Below are 18,571 nucleotides of genomic sequence, written 5' to 3' on the forward strand. Positions count from 1 at the left end.
GCGAACTCAATTAGTTTGCTTGGTATGTGGACGCGTTTCGAACGGAGGAGTCCTCTTTTCAAACTCTTTAGAACCAAATTATACTCTCAGCCGTGCCTGCACTGTACTGGCCTACTTTGCACTCCCGAAATCGATCATTATTATTTCTTTATTTCGTATAGCTAATTAGAAGGATATCGGTATCATGCTGCAATTCATGTTAAGCCTCAGTGGCGAAAGGGCCTGACGCCTATTTTTACTACTGACACTGCAGAGCCATTGGGTGGTATCCAATTAACCCTTCTCATTGGCTATACGCTTAAAGAAAGGTCAATGATTGGTGTTCCTGCCGTGCATCTTAGAAGGCAATATGGTGCTTTTGAGAGCGTAGTAAGTTCAAGTCGTAGAGTTAAGACTCACACAGTCATATCAAACAAGAGCGAATGAACAGTTAAAGGGCACACGCCTCAACTTCCCTCGGACATAAAAAAACGAGGCTTTTGCTTTGCCCATACCACATCACATAAACTACGTTAACAGCTAATAACGAAACAAAGTCACCTCAATCCTGCAACTTATCGGGGTTTTCGACACTCAACAATAAAAGCACAACGCACACTTAATTTCTCTGACACGCCACAGTGGTTCATAATCACAGACCGAGGACCAGTCCTCGCGGCATGATCGTTCGCACCAGGACCGACTACGAGAACCGACCAGTACCACCCTGTCCCCGTTTGCAGTCGTCGCACTCCGCGATCACCTACACGTCGACATGGCGGCCGCCGCCAAACAGGACCAGAGGAGGCCCACCAGACACCATCCGGCGTCCGTCGGCCGACCGGAAGCAGCACCGTTGCCCCTGTGCTGCTGCTGCTGTCCTCTGGACCATGACGCCAGCACATCCGCGCCCTTTCGCTGATTCAAGACGACCTCGATTTCGTTCTTCGTCACCTGCGCATCATCGCCGTTGCCGACTCTGTTCTTCTCGTCGGGATCGATGTCGGGATCTGAAGAGGCCCCGTCGTTAATCCTGTTACCGGACTCGTCCGCGGCATCCTTGTTTCCCTTCGCGGCGGCTGTCGGCGGCGGCCGGGCCGAAGCCTTTCGGGTGGTGGAGTGGGCGATGGCGGCGGCGCTGCGGAACTCTGGCCTGGCGTAGTCGGCGGGGCAGCCCAGCTGGCTGGCGCTGAGTCGGGACACCTTGCTGCTGCTCAGGTTGCCACTGGCTTCCAAGTCGCACTTGACGTGCCTCAGCTCCCGCCGGAGCTTGTCGCTCCTAGTCGCGTTCTCCAGGTGCAGCATCCACACGAGGCGGCAGTCGCAGCTGAACTTGTTGCCTGGAGGAAAACGAGAACCGTTTATTGATCGATCGATTGACTTGATTGACTAATCGGCAGATTAACTGTGTAACTGACAAACTTCCTGACTGAGCTTATGCTTTTTATGGCGTCCCAATTATTATGTCCCGCCAGCGTCATGGGTTGTATGCACATTTAAGGGGTCTAAAAACAAAGGATCTATTGTAAAAGTACTTGTTGGGCTAGTTGCGGATGACTGTTTTCAACCACGGTTGAAAGCCCTAAAAAGACAAACACAAATGAGAAGTAATAAACGGCGCTACTCACAACTGTATTTAAAAAAAATGAAAGCCGTTTACAGCTCTCTGTTACGCCGAATTAGAGCGCAGCTCTTGAGGAGGAGGAGGGAAAGGTGCTGAGGGTCCCGTGTTCTCGGGGGGGGGGGGGGGGGGGGGGGTCACGTGACCTGGTGGGTCACGTGACCCACCAGAGAAAATTTTCCGCTAGGTTAATTTTTCCGCTAGATTTAGCGGGAAATTTTTCCGCTAGATTTAGTGGGGAAATTTTCCCGCCAGATTTCGCGGGGAAATTTTTACCTAGAATTTTCCGCTGAATTTAGCGGCAAAATTCTTCTATTAAATTTAGCGGGGAAATATTTTAACTAGATTTAGCAGGGAAAACTTTCCGCTAGATTTAACGGGGAATTTTTTCCGCGAGATTTAGCGGGGAAATTTACCCATAATGCACCGCGCCGTTACGCCGACGCCGCTTATGCCGCAGACGGGCGCCTAAGAGCTGCGCTCTAAAGCAGCGATAGAAGTACATATAACATATATTGTGGACAAACCTATCGTCCCCTTGTCTATGCATGCGCCAGGATACACGCCATTCAGCCAGTTTACATAAATTTATATATATTAAAAAGAAGTATATCGGCATCACACAATGCAATCGACGTGTAGTTGACGCCTTCGAGCCCCCTCTTCCTGATAAAATATGCTTCTTGAAGTTCGCGTGCTGTTTGATTCTTGTTTATACCTAGAATTTTGTTGTCACCGAAGCGTGGCTCACATTTGCAGGCCTTACAGGGCGTGGATGAGCGGGATTCCCTAATACGGTCTTCATGAATGTGGCAGGAGCCATCCTACAGAAAGTAAAAAACCGCACAACCCGGAACGTGACGCAGTCGGCACAGAGCGACATGAAACCTGAAGCCGGACCTTACGCATACAAAATGTCGCATAACCTCAAGAGGGTCGCGAAGAGGTATGAAGCGCCTCTCGTGTTTTCAGCTCCCAAGAAACTCGGCCAAATGTGTCCTCGAATGGCTAGTGAAAGCAAAAACGAGCGAGGATTTGGTACGAAGCATCTCAGAACGTATATCGAATGCGTCACGGTGGTCGTGTGTGAGATACCGCTAACGTGTGGAAACTATTACGCTGGGCGAACGGCAAAGTGCACAAATGACCGTTTGAAGGTGGGTGCATAACATTCGAAGACAAGTGATGGGGCACATTTGCCCACGCACTGTAGGGCCTGCAAATGTGAGCCACGCTTCGGTGACACCCAGATTCTAGGTAGAAGCAAGATTCAAAGAGCACGCGAACTGCAAGACGCGTACTTTATCCCTGCGCATGCGTAGCCTGAGTGACGATAGGGGTATCAACACATACATATATATGTGTGCTTCTATCTTATTTTTTCGAATACATTTGTTAGTAGCGCGCTCGTTTGTCTTCTCTTGTGTTCGTCGTTTTAGCGCTTTTAACCATGGCTCAAAAAGGATCAATTCGCGAATCACCGTTGCAAAGAAATTATATTAAGCGTAAATGAGTTTAGTTTAACAGACGCGGGTGGTCCTAGAACGTCAAGTAGCTATGTATTGTTTGACATTAGAGGAAAGAATATTGACTGAAATAGATTAAGTCACCTAGAGTTGATAGTCTCCCAAATTATAACATGCTGGGAGACGAGGTGCTTGAAAACGGCTACACTTGGTGTGAAAGGCCCATAGTCAACGACAAACGTAAAAACTATAAGGTCTCAGAAATTACGCACATTTCACGTCACCCAAAATACAGTGGCTAAGCAAGCCGATGCGTGAAACGTTCGTGACATTCTTCTTGGTCGCACCCGGAACATTCAATCAAGAGCAGGCGTATTTTCGGTGGATCTAAGCGATCATTGTCCTATATTTTGTTTTATCTGCTGGAAGAACTCGGGCAGTAAACAATCTAGCGCACATGAAAAGCTGACTTATCGCCATACTAGTAACCAAAAAAATATTAAACTGTTTACCATACTCATTTCGAACGATAACTGGAACGATGTTCTAACCGAACTAGACCCTGATAAAGCGTACCATTAGTTCGTGGAAAGAATAAAAGAGTATTATTACTCAACTTTTCCTCGAGTTCAATGTAAAAAGCACAAAATATCAAAGAAACCATGGGTTACTGCAGAATTATACAAAAGAATAAAAGCAAGGAATAAGCTGTTCGATAAATTTATCAAAACGAGAGACCTTAATATTTTAACTGAATACAAAAAGCAACGTAATAAAGTGACTGTGGATTTGAAAAAAGCGAAAGTTGGATATTATACAAATAAATTTGTATCTATAAAAAACAGCCCAGAAAAAGTATGGAAGACTGTTAAAGACGTACTATCCCCTGTCCCTAATGTCATACCAAATGAACTCACAATAGATGCTCAGACATATTCTCACGCGTCACTGGCCGAGAGGTTCAACTTGCATTTTTTGACTGCAGGTAGCAGTATTCCCACATTAATGGACTACAGCAACTATGAAACGTACATAACCATGAACTTAGCTAACTCTATATTTTTGACTCCCACCGATGAAACAGAAATTAATGATATAATTGTCTCGTTGAAGTGCAGCAGCGCCTCTGGATAGGATGATTTGAAGGTAGCCCCAATCAAGGCAGTAAAAGACTGGATTTGTTCTCCTCTAGCTCATATATGCAACAAAATTCTTGAAACTGGTATATTTTTCAACAAAATGAAATTAGCTAGAGTTTGTATTATACACAAAGGTGGTACATTAACGAACCTAAACAACTACAGGCCCATATCAGTGCTTCCATTATTTTCAAAAATTGCAGAAAATGTAATAAATACTAGGTTTTCTAAATATTTTCTTTACAATAATATTATAACATCTTGTCAGTATGGGTTTCAGAAAGGAAAATCTACAGAAACAGCTTTGCTATGCATAAAAAACAAAGTAATAAGTAACAGAAAATCCACTTTACACACTCGGTATATTCCTAGATTTTCGGAAAGCTTTTGACTCTATAAAGCATGATATTCTTCTTGGAAAACTACAACGATATGGTATAAGGGGATTAGCTCTCGAACTTATCAAGAATTTCTTCTCAGCTCGAAGACAATTCACATCTATAAACGGTTTTACATCACAAACTTCCCTGATGCAGTACGGCGTTCCTCAGGGTTCAATCCTCGGACCTCTGTTATTTTTGGCATATATAAATGGCATTGTTAATATACCGCGAACCCCCGATATTATCCTGTACGCGGACGACACCAACGTTTTCTTTTCCGGGACAAATCTCGATGAAATTGAACAGTGTGCAAATTGCTGGCTTAATGAGCTATCTCAGTGGTTGCGGTCTAACCAACTAGAGTTAAACACAGCGAAGACAAAATATGTTATATTCAGGTCTAAAAATAAACTTGTTCAGCGTAAGTTCAATGTTACATTTTTAAACTCTACGATAGAAAGCACTTCGGCTCACACGTTCCTTGGGGTTTGGTTTAAGGAGTTTTTAAGTTGGACGAACCATGTAAATAAAATTAGATGTGATATATCACGTTCAATTGGTATACTGAATAAAGTCAGACACTTGTTACCAAACTGGCTTAAACTGCAGCTTTACTATACTTTTGTGTACTCCCGCCTACAGTATTGTCTTTTTGTTTGGGGAACCACGACAAAAACAAACATTGAAAAAGTTTTTCTTTTACAAAAGAAGGCCGTTAGGTTCATAGATACTTTAGGTTATATTCAGCATACATCGCCCACATTCTAAAAATACAAGCTATTACCCATCGGACATGTTCTTTTCTATTAAATTAGCGAACATTATATTTGACGAGATAAAGCGGGATGAGACCTCTTTCTTCAACGCCTACCTTCATAAGCCTGCCGATTACACTCTTAGACACACCATTTACATCAAACAAAATGCTAGAACAAACTATGGAACTCAAACACTTCATTATCAAATTGCTGACTTACTAAACACTCATGCAAATATACTTCAAATGGTACACAACTGTAGCAGTCTCCAGATGTTTAGCAAAATGATCAAATTATATTTTCTTTCAATCGAATAATATGCACCTGCCGCTTGTGCCATTAGTTCAAATGTGCAAATGTGATCAATTATATTATATGTAACAGTGTTTGTTATTTTTCACTAAACTTTGTGACTCTTCAAATGTTTTCATCCGTAAACTTATTTTGATGTGAATTAGGTAATTGTTGTTAATTTTTTTTCGGTATCCTTAGAAGTACGTGCCGAGTGCTGTAATGGGTGCTGGTGGCCAGGTCAGAGCACTGTGTCTTCTTTTGCCGCAGCCTCCCAGACATATGCATGTCGAAATGAACTTATTATTATTATAAGAATGTCCGGAACGCAAAATGTCCTTCAAAACTATCACGAAATACATCATCAGCTTCCACGCAATAAATGTTCTGGGAAGTGCAAGCAAACCTAGAAGGCAGCAGACACTGGTAAGACTTGGAAAATAAACCTCCTGCAGGAGGCATCATAATGGACGAACTATTTCGCTAAGGGACTTACTTCGATGTCTCTTAAAGGCCGACTTACGAAACCATTTTCCGCAGGGTAGGAAGGTGCACCCCAACGACCTTCGATCCCTCCCCTCTCGCACTCCTTCCTCCTCCTCCCCCGAAAAGGGCTGGTCCGGAAGCTAGTCTCTGTGGAAAGGAGAAGGGGTTTCCTCCTTTCTGGTAGGCAAGGAGGAAACCTCTTCTCCCGCGGAAAATGGTTTTGTAGGTCGGCCTTTAAGCCGCAGTTTCACGTTGTTCCCTGCAGACAGGATGACAAACGTTATATGCGGCACCCCTCAGGCACCCCTCAGGCGGTGTTTGCACGCTCTATGTAATGTAGGAACTACGAGCAGTGTGCCTGTGGCTTTAGAGAAAAGCCGGTTAGTGTTCTCACTGTGCGGCGTGCCTAGATGATGCCTACACTCTAAGAAAAAAAGGGTGTAGTCGGGTGCATCAAGCGCTCATGCACCCTTTTCCTGAAAGACGCACCCTCCGTTGCCCAGCCAGTGTGCTTGTACACCGACAATGAACATCCCCCTCCCCCTTAAAAACATCTAGGTGTACCAATGCACCGCCACGCTAGCCACGCGCCCCGATCAGCTTGTGCTTGGATTCCTCCATGGGGGTCACTCTTTGGGATGGGCAGTTTCTTAGGAAGTATGGAGCTATCGTGTTCCCTCGGTATTGACAGTAGAGTGGACGCTATGCTTGTTTTAGGCCAATCGGGTCTCCGGGTAGGATCACGTGACTACAGTCTCCAAGCTAGAGATAATGCAGAGCACGGCACCAGCCTGAAGACCAAGGCCACGGATAGCATCCACTGCACTATTAACTTTGGGTCGAACTTTCAAGAGGATATAAGCGACAAATCCTTTCATTATTGGGTTGCCCCTGAAGATCAGCCTTTGCGAGGGTGGCCCCTTTTGGCCTTGAAGGAGCTTCAATTTTTATACTCGTTTCTTTTTCTTTCTATCCCTAAGCTGAAAGCATGGAAGAAGGCGCGCAGTTGCCGGACCAATGAACCGAAGGCTTTTTTTATCCCTCGACTCCTCTGTCTGAGCGCGGATAAGGATGACGTAGTAGCTTTTTTCGATCTCGTAATGTCTGCTTCCCGGCCTAGTTGCTTGTGTGCTGTGCTGCGACCAGCGGGGCTGCCGTAGATCTCGCCCGCAACAACGTAGTCGAGTGTACCAAGATTTCCAGTGTTTGAAAAGTCCTACGCGTGTATCGGCAACAGGGGATTTCTTCAAAAAAGCCCAAGGAAGTTATGTGATGTGTTTAGTGTTCGGTTCGGCAAATTACTGCTTCGGCCACATCGTGTTGAATCTTCACGGGCCCCTTTCTTTCCGTTTTTGTGTTTGTGTGGTTCTGCAGTGCCCGTGTCGACATATATATCGGATTACATATTTTAAGTCCGGTATTTTCATTGTAAGTGCACTGCAACCTACTCCTTTGCAACAACTGACCGTTCCGTTCCGGATTACCTCTAGAATTAGGCAGTGCCTATTTTATAGCAGCCGGGAGAATAATTTCCCCGAAATTCTATTGGCAGTCGCCTGCCGTTAGCTGTATACAATCATGCGACAACTGCAGGTGGAATACTGACTTTCTTATGCTCCTGGCGTTTTGTGAAAACACATTTTTGTCGATACACGTTTTGTAGACACGTTTCATCGACACTAACGTTTCATCGTCACTCGTTACGCAAAATGCACGCTGTAGGGACATTTTGTCGCGCGTGTGTCTCTGAGGCGCGTGCTGACCGACCCAGCCGACCCGTTCGCGCCGCTTCGTGGCGACAGTCTGCGGCGGCTCATTGCAAAAATGTTAGCCCACCTGTCCCACCCATACACGTCACTTCGCGGATACATTCTGGGCGGCTCATTACAAGAAAAGAAAGGAGAGAAGCTAAAATAGAAAAGCTAATCTGAGCTGTCGATGAAACGTCGTTCGATGAATTAACGGCGACTGCCGGTGGATATTTGTGGAAATAATTCTACGGGCTGCTGGCAGAATGGACACTACCTAAGACTCACTCCCGGTTCTTGTTTGCTTAGTGATCTTTTCAGTTGTGTAAAAGCTTCTTTGTACGTCTTCAGATAGCTTGGATTGCTTGCAAGTTTGTACTTGTTTACGGAATAGGCTGTCTAATAAACTTCTATGAGATTTGAAAACAATAGCAAGTGTCCGTTTAGCTGTTTTTTTGCAATGACCGGGGCGCATACATTTTTTACTGTTTTCCTTGATGTCTTAAATAGGTTTATGAAGTTATGAAACGGGTGCATAAAGTGGTGTAACCATGCACCTTCAAATCGGGTGCATCTGTGTTCTCTTCGAATTCAGCGAGTGTAGAAAGAGGTGTAACCGTACACTATTGAACGGGGTGCTCCTGTGTTCCCTTTGAGAGCAGTAGGTGTAGAGAGGGGAGTAATGGTACACTATTGAGCGGGGTGCGTCTGTGTTCCCTTTGAGTGAAGCGGGTGTATGAAGAGGTGCAATGGTACACCATCGAATGGGGTGCATCTGTGTTCCCTTTGAGTGAAGCGGGTGTAAAAAGAGGTGTAGCCGTACACCATCGAATGGGGTGCACCTGTGTTCCCTTCGAGTGAGATTTCTGTAGCAAAAGGTGTACATGTGCACCACAACAAGGGGTGTCCACGTACTCCCATATTTAAGGTGCACTTGTATTCCCCCAAAGGGTGTAGTATATGTGAAAAGCACTTACACCCCCTGTGTGTGTACCCCATGACACCCTTTTCTTTTAGAGTGTAGGAATAAATTAAGCTACCCTAGAAGCTTAATGAAGTAAAACAAAAATCTCACGTCGTTACACTTTCTGCATTGATTCGGAAGAAGTACAGCGTACATGCATTCCCTGCTCGCAGAAGCTCCTGTATGTATATTGCCTCAAGATGCACGCCGAACGTGAGCCATCGATTTTTCTTTAATCAACTCTGCTAATGAAAAGGGCGAGCGCTTTCGCCAATGAGAACATCAAACCGTATTGCGCCCCTCCCAGCAGCATGCAGTCTCGGTAGCGGATGATATCCGAAAAGAAAATGCAGGCAGCAAGTTAGAAAGAGAGAAGAAATCGGGAAGTGGCAACACCAGAGCAAAAAAATAAATAAATGAAAGAGGTAGACGAGAAGATTGGGGATGAGTAAGACGAGAGGGAAGCCTAAATTAATGTCCGGGAATTATTAATTAGCGGGAAATTGTCTCTACAAAACAGCAGTTCCGCTAACCCGGGAAACTTCAACATGTTCAGCAGCGGGTCTCGCACCATGCGTAAGTTAACGAGTCCAACCGGGAAATAAGATAATGACCTCTGCAGGAGGATTGCGAATTCAAGCTTCAGAAAATTTGTCGAAGAGCGGGCGGCGGTTGTTCTTGGATTATACGCGATTGAAAAATATCGTACATTTCTGGGCAGTCCTTGTGGCGGGGACAAGACAAAGTCTCCAAGATACAGAAGCAAAAAAAAAGTATTTACCTCTTTCTGCAACCGAGACAACACTGATTTCATGGCATGATACCAATCACCTTTCTCCTTAGCTGATCCGATTAATCAAAAAGTCAGGAAAAATGTTCACTGTTCATTTCGGTGGAGTACACAGACGGAGATTTCTGAGGGCGTAGACAAAACAACAAGCACCGAATAGAAAAGAAAAAAAAAAGGGTGGCAATTTCTCTTCTGCTTTGCCAATCTTGACGTTTCTGTGGTCCCCGGAAACCAAGTTTGGAAGGTATTAAAAGCGGGACTAAGGATTTGCTGAGTTTACGAAGAAATATTAGTTTCCCTCTTCGGCTCAATGTAGGCTTCCGAAAGAAAACGCCTTTTTTGCTTTCTATTCTTTTTTGCCCGGATCAGCGATCGAATCGGGCGGCTCCGGCATGATCTTTGAGGCCGAACAATGCGCCATCAAGAAAAGAAATTACATGTAACTCATATGAACGAACGCACTTAATTCTTGCTCTTCCGGGTCGTGTTTGAGATCCTAAACAAGGCCGACATACGACATCCCCCCAAGTAATCAGAGAGGCGCCGCCTTTTTTCCTCCAGGTTAGAAGATGAGAAGCGATGGATTTGCTCTTCTCATTGTGGATACAGTTTAATTTACGCTTCAGATGTGGATTTGAAAAACCTAAAAAAATTTGCACTGTTTTTTTTTTGGGGGGGGGGGGGGGGGGCTGCGTGTAATGCTTGGAATATTCTCTTCAAGTATATTTGCGTCTCCAGCTCGTTGCTCACCCTCTCGTGGCAGAAACGAGAAGTGCTCTAACGGGGGTTCCCCGGTTCTCCTTGAAGGGAAGTGTGCGTGTGTGTGTGTGTGTGTAGGGGGGGGGGGGCTATGCAAGACGGCGAGACAAAGGGACCGGGATATTACCGCCTGCTGCGATTGGTCAGCGCCACGCCGCTGACCAATCGCAGCAGGCGGCGATGTCCCCGCCCCTTCGTCCCGCCATCTTGCATAGCCCCCCTGCTCAGCGGGCACGGCGGAACAGCTCACGACCATGGCTCGCCAACAGCCAGCTCTGAATGCAAACAGCACTCTTCACTGTATCAATGTAATGTTGCATCCCGTATGGGATTTGCACCATACTGTTTCGCCGGTTTTCCAACGTCAACGAAGGGTGCCGCAGTAAATGTACGTGCAAGCGGGTAGGCGTTCCTCCATAATTGAAAGGCTGAGATTGGCTAAACGATCACCGCTATTGCTTCCGTGCCCAGAAGTGCTTTGCGAAATCGCTTATGATTGCTGTTCGACCGTACTTTTGCTACTACGTTCTGGTGATGTTGAGATGAACCCGGGACCTGTTACTCGTTCCGAGGCTCTTTTGGATGTAGAGTGTTTGCCCGATGAGCCCTCTGAACAGATGGTTGTATTATTCAATCTTTTAAAGGATCTTCAAGCGCGGTCGATTCACTCTGCAAGGAGTCAGACTGACTTGGCGGCTGACGTAAAAGCTATCAAGGCTACAGAAAAGCATTGAAACTAAGATCGGGTGTATCCAGAAAATATCGGACGAATTAGAAGAGAAAACAAATTCGCTCGACCACTTTGGTCACGATATCGCTAGCGTTCAAGACTCAGTAAAAATCCTAACAGCTCAGCATGACTCATTGCAAGTTCGTCTTGGCAAACTGGAAGGATAATCTAATTTTTCATGGCAGCATTCCTGACTCACGTGAATCGTGGGAACAATCTGAGACAAAAGTGAAAGACGCTCTAGCAGGAGTAATTGACACCTTCCACGAGAATGCAATCGAGCGAGCTCATCGATTAGGGTCCTATTTGCCGAATAAGTGTCGCCCTATCATAGTTAAATTCTCTGGATTCAAGATAAGAGACAGGATACTTTCTGCGCGTACAAAACTGAAAGAAAAAAATGTTGCCGTAAGCGAAGTTTTCTCGCCCGCCACACGCTCCGCTCTAAAGAATCTTGTCGACTTCGCTAAAAATCAGCCCGGGGCACGTCCCTTTCAGCTAAAATGTAACAAGCTTGTCTTAAACAAAAATCAATACGTCTACACTGCCGAAATTGATAACGTGGTTGAACTTATGCCCAAATCAACACAAGACAACCCGCATCCCAGTTGTTCAACACACACAATGACCTAGCGGGACGCGAGGGGCAGTGGACGCTCCTTATCCCATGCATCAATTCTTTTTTGCAATATTCGGAGTGTTATGAGCAAGCGTGATTCTTTAACTTCTGCCATCGATACATGCAACGCTGATTTCATCGCACTACCCGAGACCTGGCTGCATCCGCACTTTCGTGATCATGAAATTTTCCTATCTGCTCGGCATTTCTCGATTTATCGCTGCGACCTCACAACGTGACAAGGTGGTGGTGTTCTGCTGGCCATTTCGAAAAACTTTCCATCCCAGTGTGTTTTTATTCCTTGCAACCTTGAGATTGTTTGGGCTGTCGTTGAAACAAGTAATATGGAAATCATTCTTGGTGTTTGTTATCGACACCCCACACTTTCTTCCAATTCTGTAGATGAACTTCATGACGTAATTAATATAGTTTCATCTCGATACCCCACGTTTCCTTTATTTCTGCTTGGTGATTTTAACATTCCGAATATATCATGGAACAGTGAACCGCCCAGTATACATCCCGTCTCCTCTTTAGCCACTGAGTTCTTGAACTTGTGCTCTATATTTTCCTTTACACAGCTTATTAAGCAACCTACAAGGACAACACAATCTGTTGCGAACACCTTTGATCTTGTTTTGACATACCCGCCTGATTTTGTCTCCGAGATTAGTCACTTGCCTGGCTTAAGCGATCACTCTTTGCTTACTTTCCAGATTTGCTTGTCACGGCCAAAGAACCTTTAAAAAATTAAAACTATTCGTAACTATGCAAAAGCAAATTTTAAAGCAATTATTTATGAACTGTCTATTTTTCTTGATACTTTTTTAATGATTCTGATAATCGCACTGTACAAACTAATTGGGACTTTTTTGTGGCTAAAGTGAATGATTTAACTAATAAATACATTCCCACTTTCACCATCACATCTAATAGTGATGCTCCGTGGTATAGCCGTAACCTCAAACGTTTATCAAACAAAAAAAAAAAGCGCTTATATAGATCATCTAAACTATCTGGAAATGGTGCCCGCTGGGCTGCTTACAAGCATGCCTCCGACGAATATGTAGCTGCGCTAAAAAATGCTAGGGAAAAATTTCATCAAAGCACTTTGCCATCAATGTTAATAAACGACATTAGAAAATTTTGGCGTGTTATACAACCAAAAGATTAGGATACGATCACTTTAGTCGACAGCACTGGAAACGTAATTCCTCCTAGCCAGTGTGCATTGGTGCTGAATGAAGTGTTTTCATGCAACCTTTCTGTAACGTCAGGTGTACCCATACCCGTTACTCATGGCTTTGACTTTCTCGTCATGTCTCCCATACTCATTGAACCTACTGGTATAGAGAGCCTCATTAGATCACTCAAACCTTCTTCGTCTCCTGGATGCGATTCAATTAATCCCAAGTTTTTTAAAAACACAAGTGTTTATTCTTCTATTAAAATTTCTAAGATTTTTCAGCAGTCGCTCGACTACGGTTATCTTCCTGGGGAATGGAAGGTCGGGAAGGTGATTCAACTACATAAATCAGGTAGCAAGTCTTCTCCCCTCAATTACCGACCCATCTCACTAACCAGCATTCCTTGTAAACTTTTTGAGCACATTCTGTTTTCTCATCTCGTTACATTCCTTGAATCAAAGTGCTTTTTCATACCTTCACAGCATGGCTTCCGCAAAACTTACTCTTGTGAAACTCAATTGGTATCATTTACGCATAAACTAAGCCTCATTCTTGACCATTCCTCATTTGCCGATTGTATTTTTTTAGACTTCTCTAAACCATTTGACAAGGTATGCCACAAACTCTTACTATATAAACTACACCAACTTAACCTTGATCACAAGCTTCTCACATGTATTGAATGTTTTCTTCTTGACCGTTCACAGTTTGTTACAGCTAACAACTCCAACTCGCAGCCAACCGGTGTTTACTCCGGTGTGCCACAGGGTTCTGTTCTTGGTCCTCTCTGTTGTATCAGCGATTTTGTATACTACGCTGGCCTTGTCGTGTATCAGCAGTGCAGAGCGCACGTTATCGTCTGCCGTGATAAGCAGCACCGCCGGGTAATCTTTTATTCGTTTTTACTTATATAAGAGGTACGCGAACTGTATGTATAGCAGATGCTCTCTGGCAATTAACGTGTTGAAACAGACTGCGTTGGCTTACGTAACACTCTCCTTTTCCTTATCTACATAAACAATCTACCTTCTTGCGTTTCTTCTAACATTCTCTTGTTTGCCGATGACTGCGTGGTTTTTCGTGAAATAACTTGTGACGGCGATATAACTAATCTTCAGTCGGACCTTAATGCCATCTCTGAATGGTGCAAATCATGGTATATGTACCTAAACGTTAATAAATGCAATTATATGCGCGTATCTAGAAAAGCAAATAGTTTTCCCATCTACTTTCTAAGCCACCGTCCCCTTGATGCCGTCACTTCTTACAAATACCTCAGTATTCACATTACAGCCGATCTCACCTGGAACGCTCACATCTCTTATGTTACTAACAACGCTAACAGAATGCTTGGGTACATCCGACGGAACTTTTCAAAAGCCCCTTCGTCTTTAAAACTTTTGTTATATAAAACTCTAATCCGTTCAAAACTGGAATAAGCTTCATCTGTGTGGTATCCTTACCAAGAAAACTTAATAGGTTCACTCGAAATGGTTCAAAATAATTCAGTTCGTTTTATCCTATCTAACTATAACAGAACTGCCAGTGTAAGCTCAATTAAATCTAGCCTCAACCTACCAACTCTAGAATCTCGCCGTAAATTACTTCGACTATGTCTATTTCACAAGCTCTTTTATCACCCATATCTGCGCCACGATTTTATTTTGCCACCGGAAAGAGTTGAGCACGTTGGTTACACATATTTAGGTATTCAAAAACTGTTAAGCAGGCGGTAGCTTTCACAGCCCTGTTTTCTAGCCTGAAGAAATCCTGTGAGCATCAGCTCTCCCGAAGCTTTGAGTTGCAAATATCCAGACTCGAAGACGCGGGCTACCCGCGACATGTAATTGCCTCCGTGTGCGAAAGAATTTGCCGCACCATCAAGACGACTTGCGGACGCAACGACCCTTCCACACAGCAAAGGAAGAAAAGTAGACCGTTTGTGGTTGTTCCATATATTCATGGGATTACGCATAGGTTAAAAAAGATGGCCAATCGACATGAGGTACAAGTGCTGTGTTCGGCGCCCAATAAGGCCTATTCGTTGTGCCGCAGGGTTAATCAAGGGCAAACCAGCAACAGCAAGGTTTGTGGCACCAATCACAGGACGGTTTATGCCCAGTGCGACAAGGAGGTTATATACCACATACCCCTGACATGCGGCCGCTGTTACATCGGCCAGACCGGGCGTTGTATAAATGATAGGACTCGGGAACATGCCAATAGCTTGAAGACCTTGACGGCAGCAGGTCACTTAGCCCTACATTGCCGCGACTGCAAGTGCAAGGCGAACCTAGACAAAGTTCCCGTCATGGGGCACCATCGAAACCGGTTTGCACGCGAGGTTTTAGAAGCTTTAAACATACAAGAGAAAGGGGACATGTGTGTTAGTTCACCCTCTGTGACCTTAACCAGAGAAGAGAGAACGTTCTTGCGAGGGGAAGTACCGCCCACAAGTAGACAGACGAGGAAGATGCCTTAGTTTAATAATGAGGAAAAAGAGGAAGAAGTGCAGCAAGCTAGGTATGATTGATCCTAGCCTGTCGATGAAGATGAAGTGTTTCATTAAATTTCAGTTGGTAGTCCAGCGGTTGAATGCGTCTCTCTCGTCCTTCTTACATTGGTGTGCTTGGGTTGTTCAGCTGGTGTCTCCTAAATTTATTTTGCCTCCCCCGTATATCTCATCCAGGTTGGATCATGCTTTTAAGGTTGGAATTCCACTCTGCCAAACTAACGCTTTTTTTCGGTCCTTTTTCCCACGCACATCGGATGAGTGGAATCGCTTTCCCGCACCTACGGCAGCCATCGAAGACCACAATCGTTTTAAGAACGCCTTAGCTATCATTGTATGATTAGAAGCCTCTTATTTGTCTTTATTAATAACTGCACAATGTTTTAATATCTTGATGAAATGTAATCCACTCCCCTCTATAATTCCTCAGGCCTTGAGGGTAAAAGTAAATAAATAAAAAATGAATAAATTGAGCGGTCTCAGCGAAATTAACAAGGCAAAACTTTGCGTGAATGATGTGACTTGCGGCGATTCATTTCACGTGGACGCCGCTGAATGGGCGCTAAAGTCCTACTCCCACGATGAGATTGTGCCCGCTATTTTCAGTCGCGACGTCACTCGGGCTGCAAAAGCGTGGACCAGAGTGTCGAACCGATATTTTTATCGGTTCGGTTCGGGTTCGGGTTCACGACTTTCGGTTCAGTTCCGGTTCAGTTCCGCGGGGCGCAAAAATAACGGTTCAAACCGGTTCGAACCGGTTCGAACCGGTTTGAACCGCTAAATTGAGAATATATTTCCTGCGTTGTTCTATCAATAGGCACTATTTAGGCCATGAAACTAACTGCTGTAAACAATCTGATTTTTGCGAGGACCTATTTTTTGAGAATTTCGCGAATCGCCTACAATTCGCGAAAAATGGGTCCCGCGAACAATTTCGGTAAAATGTAAACAGATTGAAATTTATAGTGAGATTCCACCGCGTCGACGCGAAATATTGAGCCCACGAAAAATAAGTCGTTTACAGTATATAGTTTTCTTTTTTTTTTATCGTTTGTTCAATCCAGTTTTATTTTCAGGTACAAAAATTATAAAATTCTGTTATTTATACCTACACAACAAGAAAGGAAAATCTCCATTAACATACCAAACGTCGTGTTTATACGACTCAACCTCCCTTCGTTTACCAGAGTCACATACATTGTACCTGAATCGAAATGTTTTCGCGAAGTGAAGTAGGTTGCCTAAAATACCCGTGACAGGTACAACTTTGTATCGCAGTATTATATGTTGAATCGTGGTTTTTCCCTTGAACTAAGAGATTAATTACAGTGAATAAAATCATGAAATGGGCACCTCGTCGCCATATATACCATAAAATGTGTTTTACGGAATACATTTCACAATATATATATGACGACGAGATGACTGATCTTAAGGCAATATAATTTTAAAAATGTCACGAAAGTCACGGGACAAGTCCTTCCACTCTATATTTTATAAAAACACTAAGCGACAGTCGCAATGCTTGTCTTTTTCTAACTAGCATTGTTTGCTCTCAGCACCATGATGCGGGCGACGAATCATGCGAAAAGGAGTGGCTGAAATTGTTCACTCTAACCTATATGAGCACCTTCGTACTGAGATCGAATCTGACCTAAAACAGTGCTTACCCATGCGAACATTTTCTATATTGGATAAACTGGCATAGCCTGGTTCTGAGGTTTGCTCTTGACAAAATGCCGGTCAATTTAATTTGCAAATAAGCATCACCCTCTCTAATTGATGATTTTTGTCAAATAGAACAAAGTGGGATTTCATGCTCTACTCAATTCGGAAGCTACTTAATTGGACACTTTCTGAGAGTTTAAGTGTGCAATCGTCATAGTTCCATCATTCGTTCCAGTAAAAAAAGGCGATAATAAAAACACATAAAAAACGCAATAATAAACTTCTATATATTTGAGAAGTTATATATGCGTGAGGAACACATATAGTTATTTAAATTAGCTTCAAAATAAAATAAAAAAACATTATTTAAAGCTTTTCCAGATCACCTATAATGTGTCTATAGAGGATAAAAGCGCCGAAAAAGATTTGCAGAACATCTTTCAGATAATTTAAAAGTGCATTTACATATATATCTTTGAGGTGAGGATCTTCTATTTATGCTGCCAAATCTTCAGACAGGAATTAAGTATATTTGTATTATCATCGATAAATAAATTTGACGTTATGAAGTTCACATAACCGCCTGAGACCGACACGGAAGGACGATACTCGAAAATACGCCAGCTGTTGAGACTTCGGCAACGTGCTTTTGTTAGCTGTTTTGCAGTGTAAAATACTGGGTTGCAGGGTATGCCAAAAAACACTGTGGTCACATGATATATCGCAAGGCAAATACACGAAATGTGCAGAAATAAGGAGATGACACGCAATTTTTTCTAAATAATCCCTTACACAACGCTTTACTGCAAAAAGAGATGCATAGAAATGCATAAAATGATATTCCTAATTAAACATAGATTCCTCGCAGGGCAAATGAAGATTTTTAGAATCCTAATATAAGTCACTTTTGGGCATCAGCTTGCCTCAGCTCGAAACGTCGCGAGATACTACTAATGCTATCTTAGGTTTTACGTGCACTTGTTTTGGGACCTTACTTCACAACTCTGTTCTTTATCAGTCATGTGCTGCAACATTTCATTAGGCTGCCGTATATCATCGCGAGACTGCTATAAATACTACACAACTTTACACCTTGGACGTCTACTGCTAGTGTTGCGAACGTCGCACTTCACCAGAAAGCTGAAGTATTTAACATGGTTTGCACGTGACGTAATCGCACTAGATACTGGTTGTCATTGCGAGTTGTTCTTGCTGAGAATATCAAATCCGATGGGGCAAAATGCACGCTGCAAAATTTTCGCGCTCAGTGCAAGCTATGTATTTGAGAGGCACACATTTTTCTTGTTGGTGCATCGTCGTTAGACACGGCGCGAGTATCTGGCGCGGCGAAAACGTTCTTTCTGGCAAGAGTGTTTTTACAAATAAAAGTTGTACCAACTACCCATCTGTCACTATCGTTTCCAGGCCACGCTTTCTAGTCTGCGCCGAAAATGTGGGGCAGAGGAATCTT

General features: G+C 43.7%; 1 protein-coding gene across 1 annotated transcript in view; it reads right to left on the minus strand.

Annotated features, from left to right (window-relative positions):
* Nucleotides 1-492: 492 nt before the first annotated feature.
* The window catches only part of LOC121835614 (connectin-like), a 94,096-nt gene continuing 76,017 nt past the window's right edge, over nucleotides 493-18,571 (minus strand). The window contains exon 2 of the mRNA XM_042290046.1: nucleotides 493-1,319. Within this exon, the coding sequence (XP_042145980.1) occupies nucleotides 739-1,319 (581 nt within the window). The 3' untranslated portion in view covers nucleotides 493-738. The remainder of the gene's footprint in view (nucleotides 1,320-18,571) is intronic.

This window comes from Ixodes scapularis, unplaced genomic scaffold (assembly GCF_016920785.2).
Source record: "Ixodes scapularis isolate PalLabHiFi unplaced genomic scaffold, ASM1692078v2 PGA_scaffold15__6_contigs__length_5221840, whole genome shotgun sequence".
NCBI lineage: Eukaryota > Metazoa > Arthropoda > Arachnida > Ixodida > Ixodidae > Ixodes > Ixodes scapularis.